At 44.7% G+C, this 20315-nt stretch overlaps 1 protein-coding gene across 1 annotated transcript; it reads right to left on the reverse strand.

Moving 5' to 3' along the window:
* Positions 1-761: 761 nt before the first annotated feature.
* Positions 762-19944, reverse strand: prkd1 (protein kinase D1). The gene is made up of 20 exons (XM_026306717.1): positions 19815-19944; positions 13900-14031; positions 13651-13820; positions 13382-13405; positions 12464-12674; positions 11921-11998; positions 11605-11806; positions 11405-11528; positions 10892-10969; positions 10229-10396; positions 9687-9798; positions 8491-8543; positions 6492-6564; positions 6086-6192; positions 5631-5792; positions 5102-5200; positions 4144-4304; positions 3937-4043; positions 1536-1621; positions 762-992 (listed from the first exon to the last, which is right to left on the reverse strand). The coding sequence occupies exons 1-20, from the start codon at positions 19927-19929 to the stop codon at positions 762-764; spliced, it is 2493 nt and encodes an 830-aa protein (XP_026162502.1). The 5' UTR covers positions 19930-19944.
* Between the last annotated feature and the right edge of the window lie 371 nt (positions 19945-20315).

Below are 20315 nucleotides of genomic sequence, written 5' to 3' on the forward strand. Positions count from 1 at the left end.
CACACTTCCCTTTTTCCTACAGGCCAACGGCCTTGAGACAGAGTGACAGGCCATGTAGTCACAGTTATCAGCACCAGCAACAGGGCTGCTGCTGTTGCCTTAAAGTTTCAATGCAAAACCCTCTGAAGACTTCTGAGCGTGGTGGATAACTGTGGGAACAGGGTCAGGAGAAACAGAACCAGGAAAACCCTGACAAACTGAAACACTTAACGCTTGAAGTTTTTGGTTGTTTATTGGCACTGATTTTTGAGCTACATTCAGAAAAGATGGCTGCCTGAATCAGAGTGGACCTTTCCTCTTGGAACGGAACCCTGACCCCTGACCTTTCAGTGCTACCCTACAATGAACGTAATACAGTTTAAATGGTAGAAACAGAAGAAACGTTTGTAGCTCTAAGTCTTTTTAAAGACACGCAGAAAAACCTTCTCTCAGGTTTGGCGTGAGCCAGTTTACAGCTGTAACGATCATCAGGAGATTCGAGTCCATGTCACCAACCTGCTGAGGCAGAGAGCTCAGACATCATCATAATCAGAGAACTGGACTTTTCTATTCTGTGGATGCCACCCAGCTCCAGCTTTAGTTACCAAAGATCCTTCAGAAAGTTTGAATCTGGACAAACCGGCTGTGAATGTTTATTCAGGGAAAATATACCGTATTTGTTTTTATCTGTTTAATCACATGAAAAATGCTCACCACTTGTTATGTTTTGTGCTTTTGTTGAGCTTTTATGTCTCATTTGAGTGAATCTCTCCTTATGGTCCTCAGAGATCACTGACCCTCTCGCTGAGGGTCTCTAGCTCCTCCTCCTGCTCCTGGTACCGGTCCACCCCCTGCCTGCCGTCGATGCGGGTGCCGTTGCCGAGGTGTGGGGGGTAGTCGAGGCCACTTAGCTGGGCGTGGTGATGCCAGCGCAGGTCGTCGCTCTCGTGGGTGATATAGCGCTCGTTTATCCGCGACTCAAGGTTCCTCAGGTCCAGCCACATCTGGTAGTCCTGGTCCAGAAGACAGGTTTTAAGTAGGCACAATTAGAGGTTCACAAACCTGAGTTATTGGATGCAAGTATAAGGTCTGACCTCCATTGTTGTCCAAAAACTATTAAAAACACAGCAGGGAGCCACATCGCTGACCTGGCTCACATGGGACTTCCTCACCAACAATGGGAGGTCTGTCTGTTTCCAAAAACCAGCTCCAGACGTTGCTGTGAGCAGAGAGAAGCTGGAACCAGAGCAGAGCCCAGTGGACTCTCTGTTCCTTCAGAGACTGTAAACAGTGACGGCCGTTCTCAGGTTCTGGAGCTGGTTTTTGGAAACAGACGGGCCTCCCATTGTTGGTGAGGAAGAACCATGTGAGCCAGGTCAGCGGTGTGGCTCCCTGCTGTGTTTTTAATAGTTTTTGGACAACAATGGAGGTCTACGGCTCAGACCCATAAGCTGAACCAGGTTGAGTCATGTCGTTCTGTTTGTGTCTCTATGTTGTTCTGGTGGTTTGTTCTCCTGCAGTAACTTTTCATGGACACACAGATTCAGGTCTCTCACCTGCAGCCAGGGGTGGCTAAGGGTCTTGTCGACACTGTATCTCTTCCTCATCTTAACTTGCAGCAGGTTGTTAATTAAGTCGATCGCTGCAGGGAAGAAGAGACAGAAGGAATCAGAAAAGGAAGACGTGTCGGAGGAAGGTGGAGTGAGTGATGCAGCGGTGAAGGAGGAGGATGTAGGGTTACCTCCCCCTGTGGTGAAGGGTCAGTCAGGGCTAATGAGCAAAGCTAACATGATGTTAACATTTCTTCAGGGGTCAGTGGTCTAAACAGCTCCAAGACCCCGGGGCCTCTTTGGTCTCTGGGGCCCTCCACTGCTTGGCATTATTCACATGAATGGACCACAACAGATAGACCCCCCTTTTAAAAATCTGTGTCTAATTCTCTGCATGAAAAGTTTTCTCCCCCATGCTCCGCCCTCTCTGGCCGGAGAGTCACATGACTCAGCTTTACTCTAATATCAGCTGACGGGTGGTGACGTCCGTCTGTCCAACATCAGACACCATGCAGGACATCAGTGCACGTTATTCAGGTGCTGGTTCCAAACCCTGCTGTCACACATTTACTGTCCAACTGTGACGTCATAGAAAACCTTTAATATCTGAGTTCAATACGATCCCATTTAAACTGGATTGTCTGAAATACTCTACAGGACTCAGAGCTCCCCTGGATGAGTTTAGACTTTATTCACAGTTTGATCTGTAGCTGTAGGACCATGGTTCCTGTTACTGGCTTGGTTATAAATAAACAGCTGAACATTAAAACAGAGTCTGTAGAAAAAGATCAGTAAAAATGAGCAGGAATGATTTTACATGTAAATGAGTATCTCTCCTCCTCATTCAAAAAACCCTTTAACGTGTTCCTGTGTGGGCAGGAGACCAACCCGCTTCTCTAACAGAGAAGAAATCTTTGAAAATGCAGATTTGTTGATGCACTGAGTTTCTTCTCTGACATTTAATCCGCCTGCGGCCGACAGAAACTACTTTGGTTTATTCTGAAGCGCACCGAGGAGGTGGAGGGAAGGTGAAGAGCTCTGCAGTGATCGGGCCAAGGAGCCAGCGAGTGAGTCAGGCTGATTTAAATCTGTCTTGTAGTCAACAAGACAAGTCCAGCCAACACACACACAGCGGACGCATTTAGAGACAATGACGACAACATGAGTCACGGCGGAGCAGAGAACGGCTGGAGTTACCACACTGCAGCAGCAGAAACCGGACCGGCAGCTCGTTAGAGGACTACGGCAGGCTAAGACTTTATGCTGCTGTGTCACCAATTCCAATGAGACTCTGCTCAGCAGTGACCAGAGGTGGAGCTGTGGTATCAGGCCACCAATCACCTGAAATCGACCTGGTTTCATAACTTACTGAAAACACACTGATCAGGAAAATGACACTTGTGCATGAATCAGTGTGAAAAGGTCGACCTAAAATTACAGAAATAAGCTTTGGGAAAGTTTGATTTGTGCTTTGAATTTTTACTTAAAAGTTGATGAAATGGGGCGGCACGGTGGTTTGGGGATGGGACTGTTGCCTCACATCAAGAAGGTTCCTGGTTTGAAACCCATCAGGGGCCTTTCTGTGTGGAGTCTGCATGTTCTCCCTGTGCTTGTGTGGGTTTTCTCCAGGTACTCTGGTTTCCTCCCACAGTCCAAAAACATGTATGTCAGGTTGATTGGTGACTCTAAATTGCCCATAGGAGTGAGTGTGAGTGTGTGAGGTTGTTTGTCTCTATGTGGCCCTGTGATGGACTGGGGACCTGTCCAGGGTGGACCCCTGCCTTTCACCCAGAGAGAGCTGGGATAGGCTCCAGCAGATCCCTGGGACCCTGGTTAGGACTAAGTGGGTCTAGATGATGGATGGATGGATGTTGGTGAAATGAATCCTGAACGGGTTTGTTCATAAACTGTTCTGTTCCAACAAGATGGCCACCACCTCAAAGCTGACGCCAACAAACAAAATCAATGAACTGTTCTGACACATCGCATAAGATTCATGTCTCCATTATTTCTGTCAATAAAATGCCATGTTGTGACACACAGGATTGAGGGAAGTCAGGCCATAGACCTGCTCACACTGCAGCCAATCAAAATGTCTGACATGCCAGAAACTCATCTGAGCGTCCTGGAGACAGATCATTGGTCGATCAGGTGATTGATGAACAGCAAATAACAACTGATTATTATATAAAATGAGTTCAAATCAGACTGACTCAGGACAAACACGAGGCTGAATCAATGGACCCAGATTAACTGAACCGCTGAGAAATGGGTGGTGATCCAGAGGTCTGCAACTAGGCCAGAAAAACACACGATAAATACACAACAATAAACAATGAGGTGATTCAATGACCAGGCTGCGTCAGCTCGAGCTTCAGGCGGGATCTGACCAGGTTACATGCAGTACCTTCCTGGGAGATCTTCTTCCAGGGATGTGGAGGGTACATGAAGGCAGCGTTCTGGATCTGATCGTTGATGTCCTCATCTTCATTAAATGGAAACGTGCCACTGAGACTGCAGCAGAGAGCAACGCTCAGGTTTATTCATCACTTACAGAAACATCATGTCTATTTTCTAAATCTGTAAATTCCCCGTGACTCTCATCTCCTCCCACCTGACGTAGATGATGACCCCGACCGACCACATGTCCAGAGAGCGGTTGTAGCCTTTGTTCCTCAGGACCTCAGGGGCGAGATACGCTGGTGTGCCGACCACCGAGCGCCTGAATGACTTTTCACCGATGATCCGAGCGAAACCAAAGTCACACAGCTTCACCTGGAGGACAACAAGGTCCAGTACACAAAACACCTGTTGACACCTGTGCAATAGATGGTGCAGAGTGTTTGAGCTAACGAAGCTAAACGTGTCCTGAATGAACCAACGATATCATCTTGACAAAACACCAGCGCTCCAAGATACAGAGACAGTGAATGCAGCACCAGGGTTCATTATGTAATGCAAACTGAAAGAACAAACACACAGTCATAACAAGATGTAGTTTAAACTGGACAGAACAATAAAGGCAAAGGATGGAACAGGAGAACACAGACAGGAGAACCCAGACAGTCCATTAGCTGTCAGTCATGAACTATTAGCAGCTTTCTTCAGCTGTTTGTGTCAGACGCCTCTAATGATGCTTCAGGCTGCTGGGCTGTGGATTCCTCACACACTTTACTTACTGGGTATCATCTGCAGAGCCTGCTACTCCAAAATACCAAACACATGCTAATGTCTTAAAGAGACACAGCAATGATGTGCCTGGGTAATCCTGCTGGGACCCCAAGGCTCTGAACCACCATGTGGGAAGGTTATACCGACATATTGTTCTAAATATTATTTTGATTGATCAGATTTCATTCATTTCCCAAAGACAAACTTTTGGTTCCCACATTATTAAGCTAAACCTGGTTAACTAGAAAGAGCTGCTATGTTCCAAAGATATTAATCCTAAAGGAACAATCCACAGATCATTTTGTGGTCAAACAGCAGAAAACCAAAATGTCATTAAAGACCTATGGCTGGAGAAAACAAGGACGAAGCACAAATCTCTCACAGCAAAAAGACTCATGTACCTGTGGAAAGGAGTCTGCAGAGGCCAGCAGCACGTTCTCAGGTTTCAGGTCACAGTGGACGATGTTCTTGAAGTGAAGATGACGCAAAGCCACCAGGATCTGAAATACAGATGTTCAGTAATAAGTCACTATAAGATCTCTACAGAACCAGATCGGTCTCATATGTTGAAAATCAAACAATATGTCCTGAAGAAAGGTCCTTGGTCATTAGAATTTAACACGTAAAGTGAGAAAAGGATCAGGATATTTTCATAAGAAAACGTCAGGTTTCTTTGTGCTACTGGAATTTTTGCTAGAGATGAACGTGGGAATCAAAATGAATAAATTCTTCATTTTCATGCTTTTTCCACAGAAACGCTCATGGACCAAAGGGCTGGAGGAGGTAAAAACACACCTGGAGGTGGATTTTTCCAGTGACCATGGTGTCACTAATAAGAACAATCCTAGATACACTTGAGAAAAGGCAGACACAGCAATGCAGACACTGGTGTGTTCATTCTGCAGAAAACAGCGTTTTGTCTTCATGCACCTGTGTGACCAGGAACTTGGTGATCCTCTCGGGCAGTCGTCCTTTCTCGCTGGACAGGATCATCTCCAGCATGTCCCCGTGGAGCTTCTCCATGACGACAAACACCCGCTCCGGCGTCTCGAACATGCAGTCCAGGTTGACCACCCCTGGGTGGTGCAGGCTCTGGGAGCAGGAGGAGAACGTGTCTTCATGCGGTGCAGTGAAGTATAAAGTGAAATACAATGGAAATACAGGTCTAGACTGAGGTGAGTCCAGGTTTCTGTGCAGGTGTGTGTTGCAGCAGCACCTTGTGCAGGTTGAGCAGCACTCAGATATTACAGGATGTCACACCCCCACAGTGTTGCCACGGTAATGAATTCATTCATGACAGGAAGTCTCACTCGCTGCCAGCGGGCTCCTGAGCATCACTGTATGTGTGTGTGTGGGTGTGTGTGTGTGTGTGTGTGTGTGCGTACCTGCAGGATGGCCACCTCGTTGCGCAGCTGACTCTCCTGTTTGGTTGGGAAGCGAAGTTTGTCGATGATCTTGATGGCGACGTCGCGGCCGGACTTCCTGTGTTTACCTGCAGGGAAACATAGAAGCAGCATCACAAACAGCTGGAAGTAAACAGCCTGTTTTTAGGCCTGTCCAGCTCTTTGTCCGCCTGGGCAGAAAACCCCCAGACCCACAAAGGCACCAGTCTCTTCTAAAAATCTAAACAGACAGGGACACCAGTGTGACACAGAAACTTTAATCTTTAATCTAGGACTTTTCATCCTTACTGGTTTTACTGGTATCATTTATACTGCAGAGTAAGTGGCATTTATGTATAGACATCATGTTGAGTGACGTCTCTTCGCTTTGTGCACTTTGTGGTTTTACCTCCATAGACGATGCCGAACTGTCCTGAACCAAGAACTTCGTCTGGGAAGATCTGATACACAGAGTTGATGTCCTGAGGAACAGAAACACAGTTAATTGATTTGGTTAAATAAAGGAAGACATTTGAAAGGATCCAGGAGAGTTATGGACCTGGAGGTGCATGAAGGGGGACCATGCCCAGACTAGGTGACCCATGTGATGAGGGTCAGGATTGTGGTGACAGTAATTTGTGTTCAGTGGAAGCTGTTCTGACCTACTCAGCAAAAACTTAGATCAACTTAGGTGAATTTATCACTTTGATGTTTGGCTCACTGTCACTTTAAATTAATTATTGATCTCATTAGCTACAATTGTTATATCCTGCCAGGAAATTACTTCTCCATCATACACACCAATGAAACTACAGTATTTCATATATATATTCATCCCTTTTCATTATAGTCTAATTATTTTATACAGTTTCTTCGACGGAGCTGAACAGCAGACAGTGTGGCCTGAATGAGCCAAATCTTAGAGACATGATATTGTTCAGGGGGAGCAGAAATCAACTGTGCAAAACAGAAAGGTGCACCAGAGGAAAAACAGCAGCATGATTTGATGCACTCAACAGCATTTGTGATGCAGAGCTCCCTATATTTGGAAACCGTCTGAGGTTTTAAAATACGCAGCACAGAAACACCTCCATCCAGACGCCGGTTGGAAAGTTTGGGTTATCAAAGTGTCAGCTCAGAAGCTGTTGCTCTAAAAAAACGGCTACAACTCCAGAGCAGGAAGGTGAGACAGGTTGACAGAAAGTGGGTCCAACAAAAAAGTGAATTGCATCAATTCATCACCTGGTGGAGGAGCTTTCAGAAAAGGTTTTTTGAGGAGAGCTCACTGTGAGCCGCCCTCAGCGTAACTACACAGCGTCAGGGATCTGCCACAGCTTTGACACCAAAACTGCAAAATATTTTCTCCTTCATTTGTCTGAAATCACGTCTCCCTTTTCTCCCCTGTTAGCTGACAGCCTAATATCACACCTCAAGCAAAGAGGACAGAAATACAATATTATAAACCTCCTCCCCTTTCCCTCAGCTCGCTGCCTAATTACCATCCGTCACTATGGAAACCGCAGGCTGAGTGAGTAATCACAGTAATCTACATGTGAGGTGCTCGAAGATGTGCTCACCTTGGAGACGGCGAGGTGCACGTGTGCATGGAAACGGCACTCGATGTTCTCTGCAGTTACATTTGCATGAATAGAGTTTGCCGACATTTGAGTCTTCTGTGAATTTTTATGATGGAAATGTTCAGAGTGTTTCAAACATCGAGCAGCAAATTCTGCGACGTCCTCGAACAATGAGAAAGGCGAGACGAGGCAGGGCACGGGGAGTTTGGGTTAAAGAGGTCAAACAGGCTCATCACCATTTTAAACCCAGGTCAGAAAGTTAAGGCAGAACCAAAACCTGAAGAGAGCTGCTGAACCAGGAGTCCACCTTCCTGCACCAGGGTCTGGTGCACTAGACCAGAGTCTAGTTTTTAGCTCAGTGCAGATACATAAATCCACAGTTTGTCCACCAGAGAGTAGCCATGTGTTTATTTTCAACCATAAAAGCTGCCCAGTAATGTCTTGGTTATTAATCTCAATATTAATATTGATTAGACTACTGCTCATTACCTTGAGGAGAATCACCCGTTTGCTTTTTGAAAGGCAGCTACACTGTGTGACTGTGACACCGATGAAGGACGGACAGCTGAAAACATTTTGTCTTCTGGAAGTAAAAGGATCTGATGTGATTGGTCGTAAAGTCCTCTGGGTGCAGTGGAAACATTATTCATTATCACTTTTTATAATCCGTAACTGATGAAAACATCTGTATAAGCCTCCATCTCTCTCCAGGTTTAGTTTACTAATGTTGTTGAAAGGCAAAAGGCTGGAACACGATTGGCCACAGTCTTGCTCCCCATGAACAACGGTGACACATATATCACTATTTTTAGTCAGCGTGTGTTTTCTCACCACGTTCTCCTGGATCTGGCAGTTGGAGACAGAAATACTGATGGAGACTTCCTCTGTTGATGAAACACAGGCAGGTTTAGAGTTACAACACCTCAATTTTAGGAGCAAAATTATTCATTTTAATATTTAAAACAGTTTGAGGTGACAGTTCACAGTATTAACCAGTGTATTTATCCCATAGGTTAATAATAAATGTAATACAGTTGAAGCCTGTGTTCTCTGTATTATTTCAGTCTGTTCCCCACAGGTGAACACAGAGTCAGAGAAGGTAGTGCGACCACAGTGTTAGTCATGATCAGTTTGACGTCAGTAAAGCTCTGAAATATCTCTGATGGGTTTTTATGTGGGTGTCGCCGGCCCTGAGGGGATCTGAGTGTCTGCAGGAGAATTCAGCAGCAACATGAAGACGAATACCTCAGCTGGAAATGTGTGAGGAGAACACTAGAATTTACATTTTCTCAGTTTCGTTCCTGCTCAGAGATTTGCTGCCATAGTTTCAGCTGCAGATAAAGTGAAGAATGCTTTGTGTTCATGTTAAAGACTGAACATCCAGTAATTAATGGCAAAGTCATGTAATTCCAGTGTCTGTATCATATATATATGTATATATAGCTATATGGTGTTGATGGTCCCACTGTCCAGTGTCTTTTCCATTGTTTTAGACATTTTGTTGACATCATGCTTGAAAATGCCACAGAACGTTAAATAAAGCTTGAACTAAGTTTGGCTACATAACATGTCTGTACTGACTAAAGCTGAAATGACCATTTTACAATTATTCACATAAAAGTCTCCTTCATAAACGTCCACAGTGTTAAGTGTAACTGTAGGACGAAACAGACAGGTTGTATTCTAGATGTTATAGGAAAAGAACATCCAGCCATATAAAGCTGGGTGTCATCTGCATAGCATTTACACTATAGTGTTCTTATTAATGAAAACCGCCAACGTATTATATAAAAACAAAAGTAGTGGATCCAGAATTGAGCCTTCTGGCACTCCATACTGAGTGTTCATTCTTACTCATACGTCTGTTGACCCCAGAGTGACCCCCATGTGCATGGTTCTGCCTATTACAGCCTCCAGTGCCGATTGACTCAAATCCTGGGATCACATCAACTCCATTAAAGTCATTTTCCCAGTCAAACAGGTCTAGTGTCACCAACAATACCAACACGTATACAGAGGTGTCTTACTGTGTCCACTGTGGTGGGAACTGTGGGACACTCCCATGGAAACAGCCGGCATTAGAGCGTGCTGAATGGCCATCTCCCACATCCGAGCCACGTCCTGCCCCACCCCACTGACCTGAGATCAGCCAGTAAAAACAGTTAGTACAGCACAGCGAGGACCTGAGCTGCAGAATGATGCCAGTCTGTGTGTTGTTCGTGTAAAAATGTCCATAAAACCCTTTGAGCCATGAAATGCCAGTTCAGTTTTAGACCAGTTGAAGTGAGTTTCTCTCTGCTCTTTTGACAACAGTCTCCATCAAAGGATTAAAATTTGTTTGGACCATCTACAAAGGTTTTCCACATTCAATGCATCTTATTCAGCAGGACACAGGTGGTTATACCTGTGTCTTGAAGGGTGACGCTGCTAGAAAAAGCTACTGACTGAAGCCTAAACCTGAGTTTTCTGTTGACATAGATGTTTCTTCGTGCGGAGCTTAGTGTGTTAACAGCTCCACTAATCTTCTCTCACAAAATAAACAGAGCATCATATCAGATATGTGTCTCACCTGAATGCTGCTGCTGGTGACAGATGATTCAGCTCTCTGCAGGTTCTCGCCAACAAAGTAAACCAGCGAGACTGTGGCGATCTCAAAGCAGTGAGGATTGGCTCCTTCAGGAAGCAGAGAGAAGGTCTGAGCTGGTTCCAGAGATAAGATCTCTGACAGAGGGATCTCCTGCCGAGAGACGAGGGGGAAGATACAGAGATAAAAGGAAAAGCACTGACAAACCAACCAAGACCATCTTTGATGGGGCTCAAGCCAAAAGTCTCTACAGTGCTGCACAAGTACAACTTCCTGTTACCGTGAACAACCTCAGCTACAGAGACCTGGACATCGAACCTTAATGCTCATTTAAGTTTGAAGCAGGCACAGAAAAGTCTAGAAAACAGTCAGAACCGGTTGACGTTTACTGTCCCGTCAGATTAATTAACCTATTAATTGATTTAAACAAAAGTTTTACATAGTTTTAGATTAGATGTCTGATTTTGTTGAAGCAAAATGGAAAAGTCATGAACTTCTTACATGGAAAAACTGGTTTTACAGAAAAACGTGTACATAAATGGTATTTCTTTAACACCAGTACAGAAACATTGCAATGAGTATTAGTATGTTTAAAACAATACCCTGCTGAGAAAAGAGACAGTGAAGCTGACAGGCAGGTCGTCGTACCTTGTAGTATTTGCTTCCTGTGTCGTTCTGAAACAGTGTGATGCATTTACTGTCCAGCCGCCAGTAATGTCTTTTCCTCTGAAACCCAGACGGAGGAAAAGGTGAGAGGAAACAAGGGAAAAGAGAGAAAAGAGAAGAGACAAACATGAAGCAGAGAAACACCTTCAAGTTTCACCTTTCACACTGAGCTGAAAGAAAAACTACACAATTTTATTCTATTACGAGTTTTAGTGAACACACATCATGTACCATGTAGCTGCAACTAAGCATAATGTCACTAACTCACCTGCCGATCATTTCTTTAATTGATTATTTATTGATTCATTAATGATTTGGTTAATGAAATGTCAGATGACCCACAGTCCAAAAATACAACATTTTACTGTTAAGGTAAATAGATAAACCAGTGAACATTCACTTTTCTCAGGATTCTTGGGCTTTTTTGCTTCAGTCGACTGTTCGTTTCAGCTCCACTTGAAGTTTATTGGGAAATCTAGACCAACTGAAACCCACCAGTGTGTCCTTACTGGTGTAGTGGACCATCCAGCCCTCCTTCACCACGTTGCTGCTCTTCCTCTTCGTGTGTTTGATGGACTGGACGACTCGCATCAGAGGGATGTTGTTACTGGTGGTCGGGCTGTGGGGGAGCAAAACACACAAACTCAGATCAGTGTGTGTGTGTAGTTACATTAAGAGTGTGTGTGTTTCGGTACCTGATGGCCCGGGTGGACTCGTCCAGGTCGGAGTCGTGCAGATCACAGAGGTCGCTTGTCCCCACGTCCAGCAGGAGACCGCCGTCTGACAACAGCACTTCATCCATGTCGTCCAAGAGGCCGCCACCTCGGTCGATGTCATGGTCGTCAAGGCAACCCTCCTCCATGACAATGTCAGACTCCGCCCCCGGGCTCAGGAGCTCTGCAGAGCAAAAGCAGAAATCTGGATCTGAAAGTTTAGAGCTTTTTCTTGTAGAGTGAGTGCAGAATTAGAATAGAGGTACAAATAAAAAAGTGTATGTGTGTGTGTTGAAACCTCCGTTTTTGGAAACTTCTCCCAGACAGTTGTTCGGCACTTTGGGAGCACATCGTTTGTGACAGTTAAATTTACAATCTGGGAGAGAGAAACAAGGAGGGACAGCAGTCAGTTCACTGAGTCAGCAGGACATACTCTGAAACCCCCCAGGGCTGGGATGAGGCTGGGGGGGACGGATGAGCAGACTTTTTCAACCCTCAGCCCGGTATATTGACTGAAAACCACATACCACTTGGTTCTGAGTGTGACTCTGAAAACTGTTTTTTGCTCTGTAGTTCCATCATTGTGCCCGACCCCTTCTTTCCAAAGACTACTGGGATACCCCCTACCCCTGTCAGCAGAGAACACAGAGGCTTAGGACTAAACGGTAGGAACAACAAGTGAACTAGGGTTGGGCCTTTGGTTCTCATCCCATCTCTACCTGTCACTTGGTTTCTTTACACCTTTTTCACTCCATCCACAAGTTGGGGCTCTGTCCACTTCTTGCTACGTCACAGGCCTCAACTAAAAACAGACACAGGGAAGGTGAAAACAGGGCCTCACCTTTACACTGCAGCCCCTGCCTGAAGAGGCCTTTCAGCAGCTTCTTGCAGTGCTGGCAGACGGTGGGTCGGGTGTACGAGTGGATCAGGAAGGTGTGGGGAACTTTGACCTTCGACAATAAGATCTTGTCCAGTTCAATGGGACGGCCGACGTACGACTGGGAGCTGGAACGACGCTCTCTGCCGGAGAAGTAATCTAACTGGTTCTTCTGCTGGTAGGAGAGGAGGCAAAGATCACGTGATGAAACTTACTGTAATCGATTCATTTACTGGTAACTTGTATCATTATTGAGCCTTAGAACTGGTTCCCACTGATCTCTGGTTTACACTAACAGGTAAACAATCAGTTTTTCCAGTTTTGCACTTGGATGTTATCAGCCCATTAAATGGCCATTATCAGTTTGTCAACTGGAGCATAGATGTGGGTCAGTAGGGCCCTACTCCGCCTCCTGATTGGCTCAGTTGGCCCTTATCTTGTTTAAACAAAGTCACCAACAGACTGTTTTAATGAGCACAATAATAATCACCACGTGTTGATTCTGGCCTGCTGGCAGGTGCAGTTTGCCCTTACTGAAGGAAAACCATGGACATGAGAATGTTGATAACAGCCATTGAATAGGGTGATAACATTGAAAACAGCTGCTGACATTTATTATCATGTTTGAAATTCCGGAAATTAAAATCTTCCATGTTACAAACATAAATATCCTCATATGTTTTTATTGTAAAGTTTTAATTCAAGACTCTGATAGATTTATAAATCATTTATAATAATGAATCATCATCATCAATAATCTGATAGAGGGACGATGCACGGAGGGAAAACAATATCAGGTGAAATCCAACGCACTGTTCAATAATAAGAAGCAGTGAAGGCTCATAACATCCATCAGTTTGTAGTAAATGTGATAGGACTCACCTCCATACTGGGACTGACTGGAGACTGGACAATGAGAGGAAGAGAGAGAGAGAGAAGGTTTGAGTTGTGGTTTTAAATGGTTTATTAGGAAACTCCATATGTCTGAATGTTATACCCATAATGTCCCCTCATGTTTTAATATAAGGCAGTCTAGTTCAGCACCACCAGAAACAGAAACATATGCACTTCAGACCAAGAACAACCTGCTTCTTTACTTCCAGGTGTGTGAACATACAGTACGTTAGGACCCTGAGCCCCAGCGTACTGACCAGTAAAGCATCGTCGGTGTAGTGAGGGGGTGAGGGCTCGGCGGACAGAGGGCGGCCTATGTTGATCAGTCCCCCCGTCAGGGACACGTTGGACGGGCGACGCCTCCTCACTCCGCTGCAGTTATTGGGGATTTTAAAGGCACAACGCTTGTGATAGTTCAGACCACAGCCTGGACAGGAAGACAGCAGCAAATGAGACGCCTGACAAATATGATCAGAAACTAGAAAATCAATAAAACCTCAACCTACCTTCACATTTGAGTCCCTGTCGTACGAGTCCCCAAAGCATCTCCCCACAGTGGTCGCAGAAGGCCGGAGCTCGGTACGAGTGGACGAACAGACAGTGCGGGCGGATCTGGAAGTCCTCCACCGTGGCTGAGGCTGCAGAAAATGCAAAGAAATCAGACGTCAAACATTTGACTGCTCTTCATTCTAACACATCCCAAACTGCCTCTGGGTTCCACAGACAACTTAGCACTTTATTATTCATCTTTGTTATCATCAGTGTTTTTGTTGTTCTTGCTGCCAAATAAATGTAGTTAAACACTTTTTAATAGGCTTCTCTTATAAAAGTCAGCCCTGATGGCAGGTAGTTAAGGTCAGCTACCCAGCGGTATATAAAGTACTACAAATTAGAAGTACATAAGGTAGTCAACGTCAGCTACCCAGCGGTATATAAAGTACTACAAATTAGAAGTATATAAGGTAGTCAACGTCAGCTACCCAGCAGTATATAAAGTACTACAAATTAGAAGTATATAAGGTAGTTAACATCAGCTACCCAGCAGTATATAAAGTACTACAAATTAGAAGTATATAAGGTAGTCAACGTCAGCTACCCAGCGGTATATAAAGTACTACAAATTAGAAGTATATAAGGTAGTCAACGTCAGCTACCCAGCGGTATATAAAGTACTTCAAATTAGAAGTATATAAGGTAGTCAACGTCAGCTACCCGGCGGTATATAAAGTACTACAAATTAGAAGTATATAAGGTAGTCAACGTCAGCTACCCGGCGGTATATAAAGTACTACAAATTAGAAGTATATAAGGTAGTCAACGTCAGCTACCCGGCGGTATATAAAGTACTTCAAATTAGAAGTATATAAGGTAGTTAACGTCAGCTACCCGGCGGTATATAAAGTACTTCAAATTAGAAGTATATAAGGTAGTTAACGTCAGCTACCCGGCGGTATATAAAGTACTTCAAATTAGAAGTATATAAGGAAGTTAACGTCAGCTACCCGGCGGTATATAAAGTACTTCAAATTAGAAGTATATAAGGTAGTTAACGTCAGCTACCCGGCGGTATATAAAGTACTTCAAATTAGAAGTATATAAGGTAGTTAACGTCAGCTACCCGGCGGTATATAAAGTACTTCAAATTAGAAGTATATAAGGTAGTTAACGTCAGCTACCCGGCGGTATATAAAGTACTTCAAATTAGAAGTATATAAGGTAGTTAACGTCAGCTACCCAGCGGTATATAAAGTACTTCAAATTAGAAGTATATAAGGTAGTTAACATCAGCTCCAACATTAAAGTGATCAACACAATAATCATCAATAATTAGAATCAATAATATCAGATCCATTCATGTGAAATGGGCCGTTCTGCACAATGAGTACTTTTACTTTGGATACTTCAAGTACGTTTGGATGATGGTACTTTTGGACTTTTACTGCAGTAACATGTTGAAGTTAGGACTTTTCTGTACTGAAGTATCACAGTATTTCTACACACTGAGGTTCGTGTGTGAACAGCTGCTGAAGCTCATCTCATGTTTCTCACCTCCAGACTTTTGCGACACTGATCCAATTCCAGCTAAACAACAGTTTCAAGTAGAGCAAACAAGCCGGTGGCCAACGCTCCGTGACGCCGCGTATCGATCTGAAGTGATTTCCCTTTTGTACGTTTTCTAAGATGGCGGTGAAGTGGCTGGGAGGCGAGCAGCTGCCGATCGACGGTGACTGGGCTGCCGGCCATCATCGCCATCTGAGCACAAACGTCTCCCAGCTGTTTTTACAAAAACCCAGTCGGGGACACGGGCGGTGCCGAGAACTCCAGCTGAGAAAGTCACGACAGCAAAGACGGAACCGGCTGAACCGTGTGAAGAGTTCAGAAAGCAAAGGCTTCTGGTCCAGGAACAAGCTGCTCAGTCACTTTTAGGTTGCGTTCATAGATAAAGGTTTTCTTAGACAGGTGAGGTAGAGCCCTGCGTTAAGGTAAGTCTGCTCACCTGGATCGGTATCAGTGAGCTGTGCAGCGGTCTGGGGTCGATGGTTTTCATAAATTCATAGTTTGTCATTGCTGGGGTTTGTAGTAGAGACGTCCTCCGGCTCCTGCTGAACAGGTGAATCCTCCAAAACACCATTTCATTCTTAAAGTCTCAGTATCGTCCTGAAGCAGCTGCTCACGGTGGTTTTTATCAAACGGGGGGACACGGGTCATTATTTCGGGGACTAGTTTCAGCAGCGGATGAATCCACACTTGCCTGGTAGTGAGTATCAACTACACTATGTGTTGATGCTGATGAAGCAGCCGTGATGGTTTTGTAGTTTGTGGACACAGTTGAAGAAGAAGAGGCGTCGGGCTGTGACGAACACAGTCCCAGCACTGGTTGGGTTGAAAAAACTACAGGACAGTTTTTCTCTAACAAGCCAGAGATGCAGAGAGAAAAGAGGCGAGGGAGATAAACACAAGAGCAGAGACAAAGAGTAATGAATGGGTTGTTAGTGGGTATTTTGTAAATGTTTTGGAGGTTTGAGAGGCTCTTAGTGGGCACAGATGGACTGGGGATTTGTTTGGTTGGCCAGCAGGCTTGGCAAGGCAGGAAGGGTAGTTAGGGATATGGTTTTCACTCAGTTCTCCCTCTCTCCCGGCATGTATTTCTGATTCTCTCTCGCCTTTTCGTTTTCTTTCACACACGTACTTTAACACACACGCTCTCCCTGTGCTGTGGTCCTCCAGCAGAATGCAGCTCTGATTAGACATTCTGCAGCAGGAAATTACCTCCATTTATTCAAATTATTGTTTATGCCTTTTGTTTGGAGGGCCAACATATGTTTGGAAGTCTGAACAAGCTCCTGAACTGTTATTATATGCTTCAGAAAATGACTTGTGTGTGTGTGTGTGTGTGTGTGTGTGTGTGTGTGTGTGAGTGTGAGAGTGTGTGAGGGTTTCCTAGGTAGTCCTTGTCTGAATGTAAATGCCTGTGTTTATGTGTGTGTTCTCTGTGGTGGAATTAGGAGCGTGAAGGAGCGCTCGCTGCTAGCTTGTTAACCCACAACCAGAAAACAAACACTGCGGGTGGAGAATCTGCAAACCAGCAGCCGTGGAACAGCTGAGCACGGTGCGCTAATAATTACATTCAGGTTTCATCGGCGCGCAAAAACAAACCACACTTTCAGTTTGAGATCAAGCACAGGGGTCGAGGTCCGTGGTGCTTTGATGTAAATCACAGGGCTCGTAATCATTAGCTGATTAATCAATGAATCAATGGAAGTTATGGACTGATAATACTGAACACTGATGTTACTGTTTACACCTGTGAACTGTTCAACACGTACATGCGTTTTTTACCTGTATTTCCTTTAAGTGCTAATATACATACTGATGAATTTCAGTGTTTGTCTTCATCACATAATTAAATGACAATAATAAATCAGAGAAAAAGCACAGCTGAGTAATGATATCCCATCATCCTCAGGGTTTATTGTGAATTGTAAACAACCTTAATCAACATGCATGCTGATTAAAAACAGGAGGAAACAACAGAGTTCGTTAACCAGCTCCCTGGTTAAAATCACAGCCAATAAACCTGTCGGAAGAATTACCAGGATGTTTTTTTTTGTTTTTTGTTTTTTTTTTTTTTACAGGTCATTTGTGACCAATCAGCTCGCTTGGCTGGAACTGCCTGTTACACCGCACAAAGTTAATTTCCTGTTTGTTTGTTTCCTCCACACGTCGAGCTGTCGCTGGAACTGGCAGAAACCCGTTAACAAAAGTGTTTTTAACGAGTGTCAGCATCCTCACAGAGGAGGAGGAGGAGGAGGAAAGGTAGAGGAGGAAGAGGAAGCAAAGATAAGTGAAGGATGATGGGAGCTATAGCCACGGCAGGAGACGACAATGAGGAGGAATAAGAGGCAGAATGAGGAAGTAAAAAGGAAAGTTATGAAAAGAATAAGTAGAGGAGAGTAAAGAGAAAACACCAAAGAAGGAAGAGATTTCCCACATTAGTGCTCAGGCTCCAAAATAAAAGCTCCTCCTGTTCCTGATTCCACCATCACCTGGTCTCGGCTGAGACGTGACTCTACATTTCACAGCCAAAAGTCCAAATGAGCAGCAGAGACACAGAACCAGGATCACAGAGACACAGAACCAGGATCACAGAGACACAGAACCAGGATCACAGAGACACAGACATGGGACAGATGGAGGTTACAGAGAAAATCAGGCCTGAAGTAGAAGCTTTGGTTTGGAAAACACTCTGGGGCCACAGGTCTGAACCAGTTCTGGGTCAGCGTTGTTCATGATGGCACCAACAATAAGCTTTGTGCTTTGGTCAGAACCAGGATCAGGAACCTGACAGTCCAGGACTGAAAAGTGGTGCAGCTGAGGACACAGTGTCCAACAATCTGCTGAATTCCCCCTAAATGTGGAGATGGGGATTCGATAGCTGGTGCTAACTTTGCTAACACGACATCAGTTGTAGAGATTAATATTGTGATTGTTATTATTATTAATATCATCGTCATTATTATTATTATTATTGTTGTTGATAGGAATGATGGACAAATATAAAAATCAAACAACATTGAAACAGCACAGAGTGGGGAAAAAGTCAAAAATGAAAACACGTTAATTAAAACAAAAATACAAATATGCAAATGCACACACAACACACACACACACACACACACACACACACACACACACTGGGTGGTGACAGAGAAGCAGGAAATTGGAAGTAGCAGCTGTCAGGCCGTTAGCGTAGCACCGTGTGAACACCTGAGTCCTGAGCTGGACGGCAGCCAGACAGACAGACAGAAACAAGTCAGACTGAGACAGTAAATCTTCATTATACACATCTGGAGACTTTAGCTGCATTCAGGCTGCCAAAATTATTAACAGCATAAACTGAAAGCTGAGTGGACTAAGATTCTGTACCCAGTCTGGTCCCTGCAGGTACCCAGATCCAGGTCCTGGTGTCTCTCAGCTATACTACCCCCCAGGACTCTCTGCTACCTACAGCCCTTCTGTTGTTATTCCAGCTCCTCTACCCTGTGTTGGCAAAGTCTGCTCCGTCAATGAGCCCCCCCTGCCACCTGGCCAAGGTCAGAAGAAGCCAGTAGTGGTTTCCAACAGCAGCCATGGAGGAGTCTCTGCAGCTCAAAGTGGGAACCAGTGGCTGCCAGAGCCAAGAGGCGGCGTTCTTTAGCCCAGAGAGAGTGGGACAAAGAAAGACCAACAACCAGGGTTAACATGGCTTTGGCTTTTTCACATGGAGAGAGTTCAAAGCAGCCAAAGGACTCACATTGGATCCACATGGGGCCTTCTTCCTCCTGGATGTGTTAGCATCTAAAGCTAACCTGTTGGTTTGGTAGCATTAGCCACCTAGCATGGTCCTGATTGGACCTTTGGACTGAACGGATCTGATGTGGATTTGGGAGGAAGTGGAGCTTTGGGTAACGTTAGTGCTTTGGGTCACATTAGCAGGAACCAGAGCGTCTACTGGACTGACACATTTACTCCTCAGTCAGCTAACGCTAGCTTTGGACTGGACACTTTGTCCCAACCAGGCATCCGTAGTTCACGATGTAGCTTCAGGAAACAGGGCTTATGGTGGGAGTTAGTTTGGACTCACTGGACCCTCTAGAGGCCGAGGATACAGGACATAGACCAAATTTTAGGTAATGCAGCCCATCACTTTGAATAATCGATTAACTGAGTCCATCCTGCAAGGTTACAGGGTGAGGGCAGAGTCCTAGGCAACACCTTATTCTGATTCTCTACTGATGTTGGCTCAACATTCATCTGGACACAAAAAGAGGGACCATATCTTATAACTTAAATTAAGACTTAAGTGTTCACATTATTTTGTTCACGTGGCCTGATGTTATTGGTCCCTCCCAGCCTCGACATCACCCTCAGCCCCACTCACCTGACAGCACGGCCTCCACCAGGTCTCCGTCCTGGATCTGAGAGGCCGAGCGCAGCAGCTGCAGCACGTTCTCCGATGTCTGGTCATGACGAAACAGCAGGATCTTCTCATACATCCCATAGAAACCACACTCTGGTAACTGACAGGGAGAGAGAACAGAGCAGTGAGCTGATAGTACAGAGGCAGATTAACTGACCATGGAAATCCAGAAACACAAACCAGTTCTACCAAAACTGCAGGAAGAAGAAAGTTTGTTCACCAAAATAAAACTCAAAAATCACAGTTTCACAGGCTCTCATGAAAAAATAACCCTAATATTCACTTAGGGCAAACTGGCATTAGAGTTAGGGTCACATGTTAGGTTCCTAAATGATCGAATAAAAAAACAAATTCAGATTCATCAGATTATCCTTATTTTACCAGATACAACATATGTTTGCATATTAATTCTGGTTCATTAAACTGTGTGTGAATTTGAGTTTGAGAGGAAGAGGAGAGAGG

The sequence above is a fragment of the Mastacembelus armatus genome, chromosome 22 (genome assembly GCF_900324485.2).
Source record: "Mastacembelus armatus chromosome 22, fMasArm1.2, whole genome shotgun sequence".
Lineage (NCBI taxonomy): Eukaryota > Metazoa > Chordata > Actinopteri > Synbranchiformes > Mastacembelidae > Mastacembelus > Mastacembelus armatus.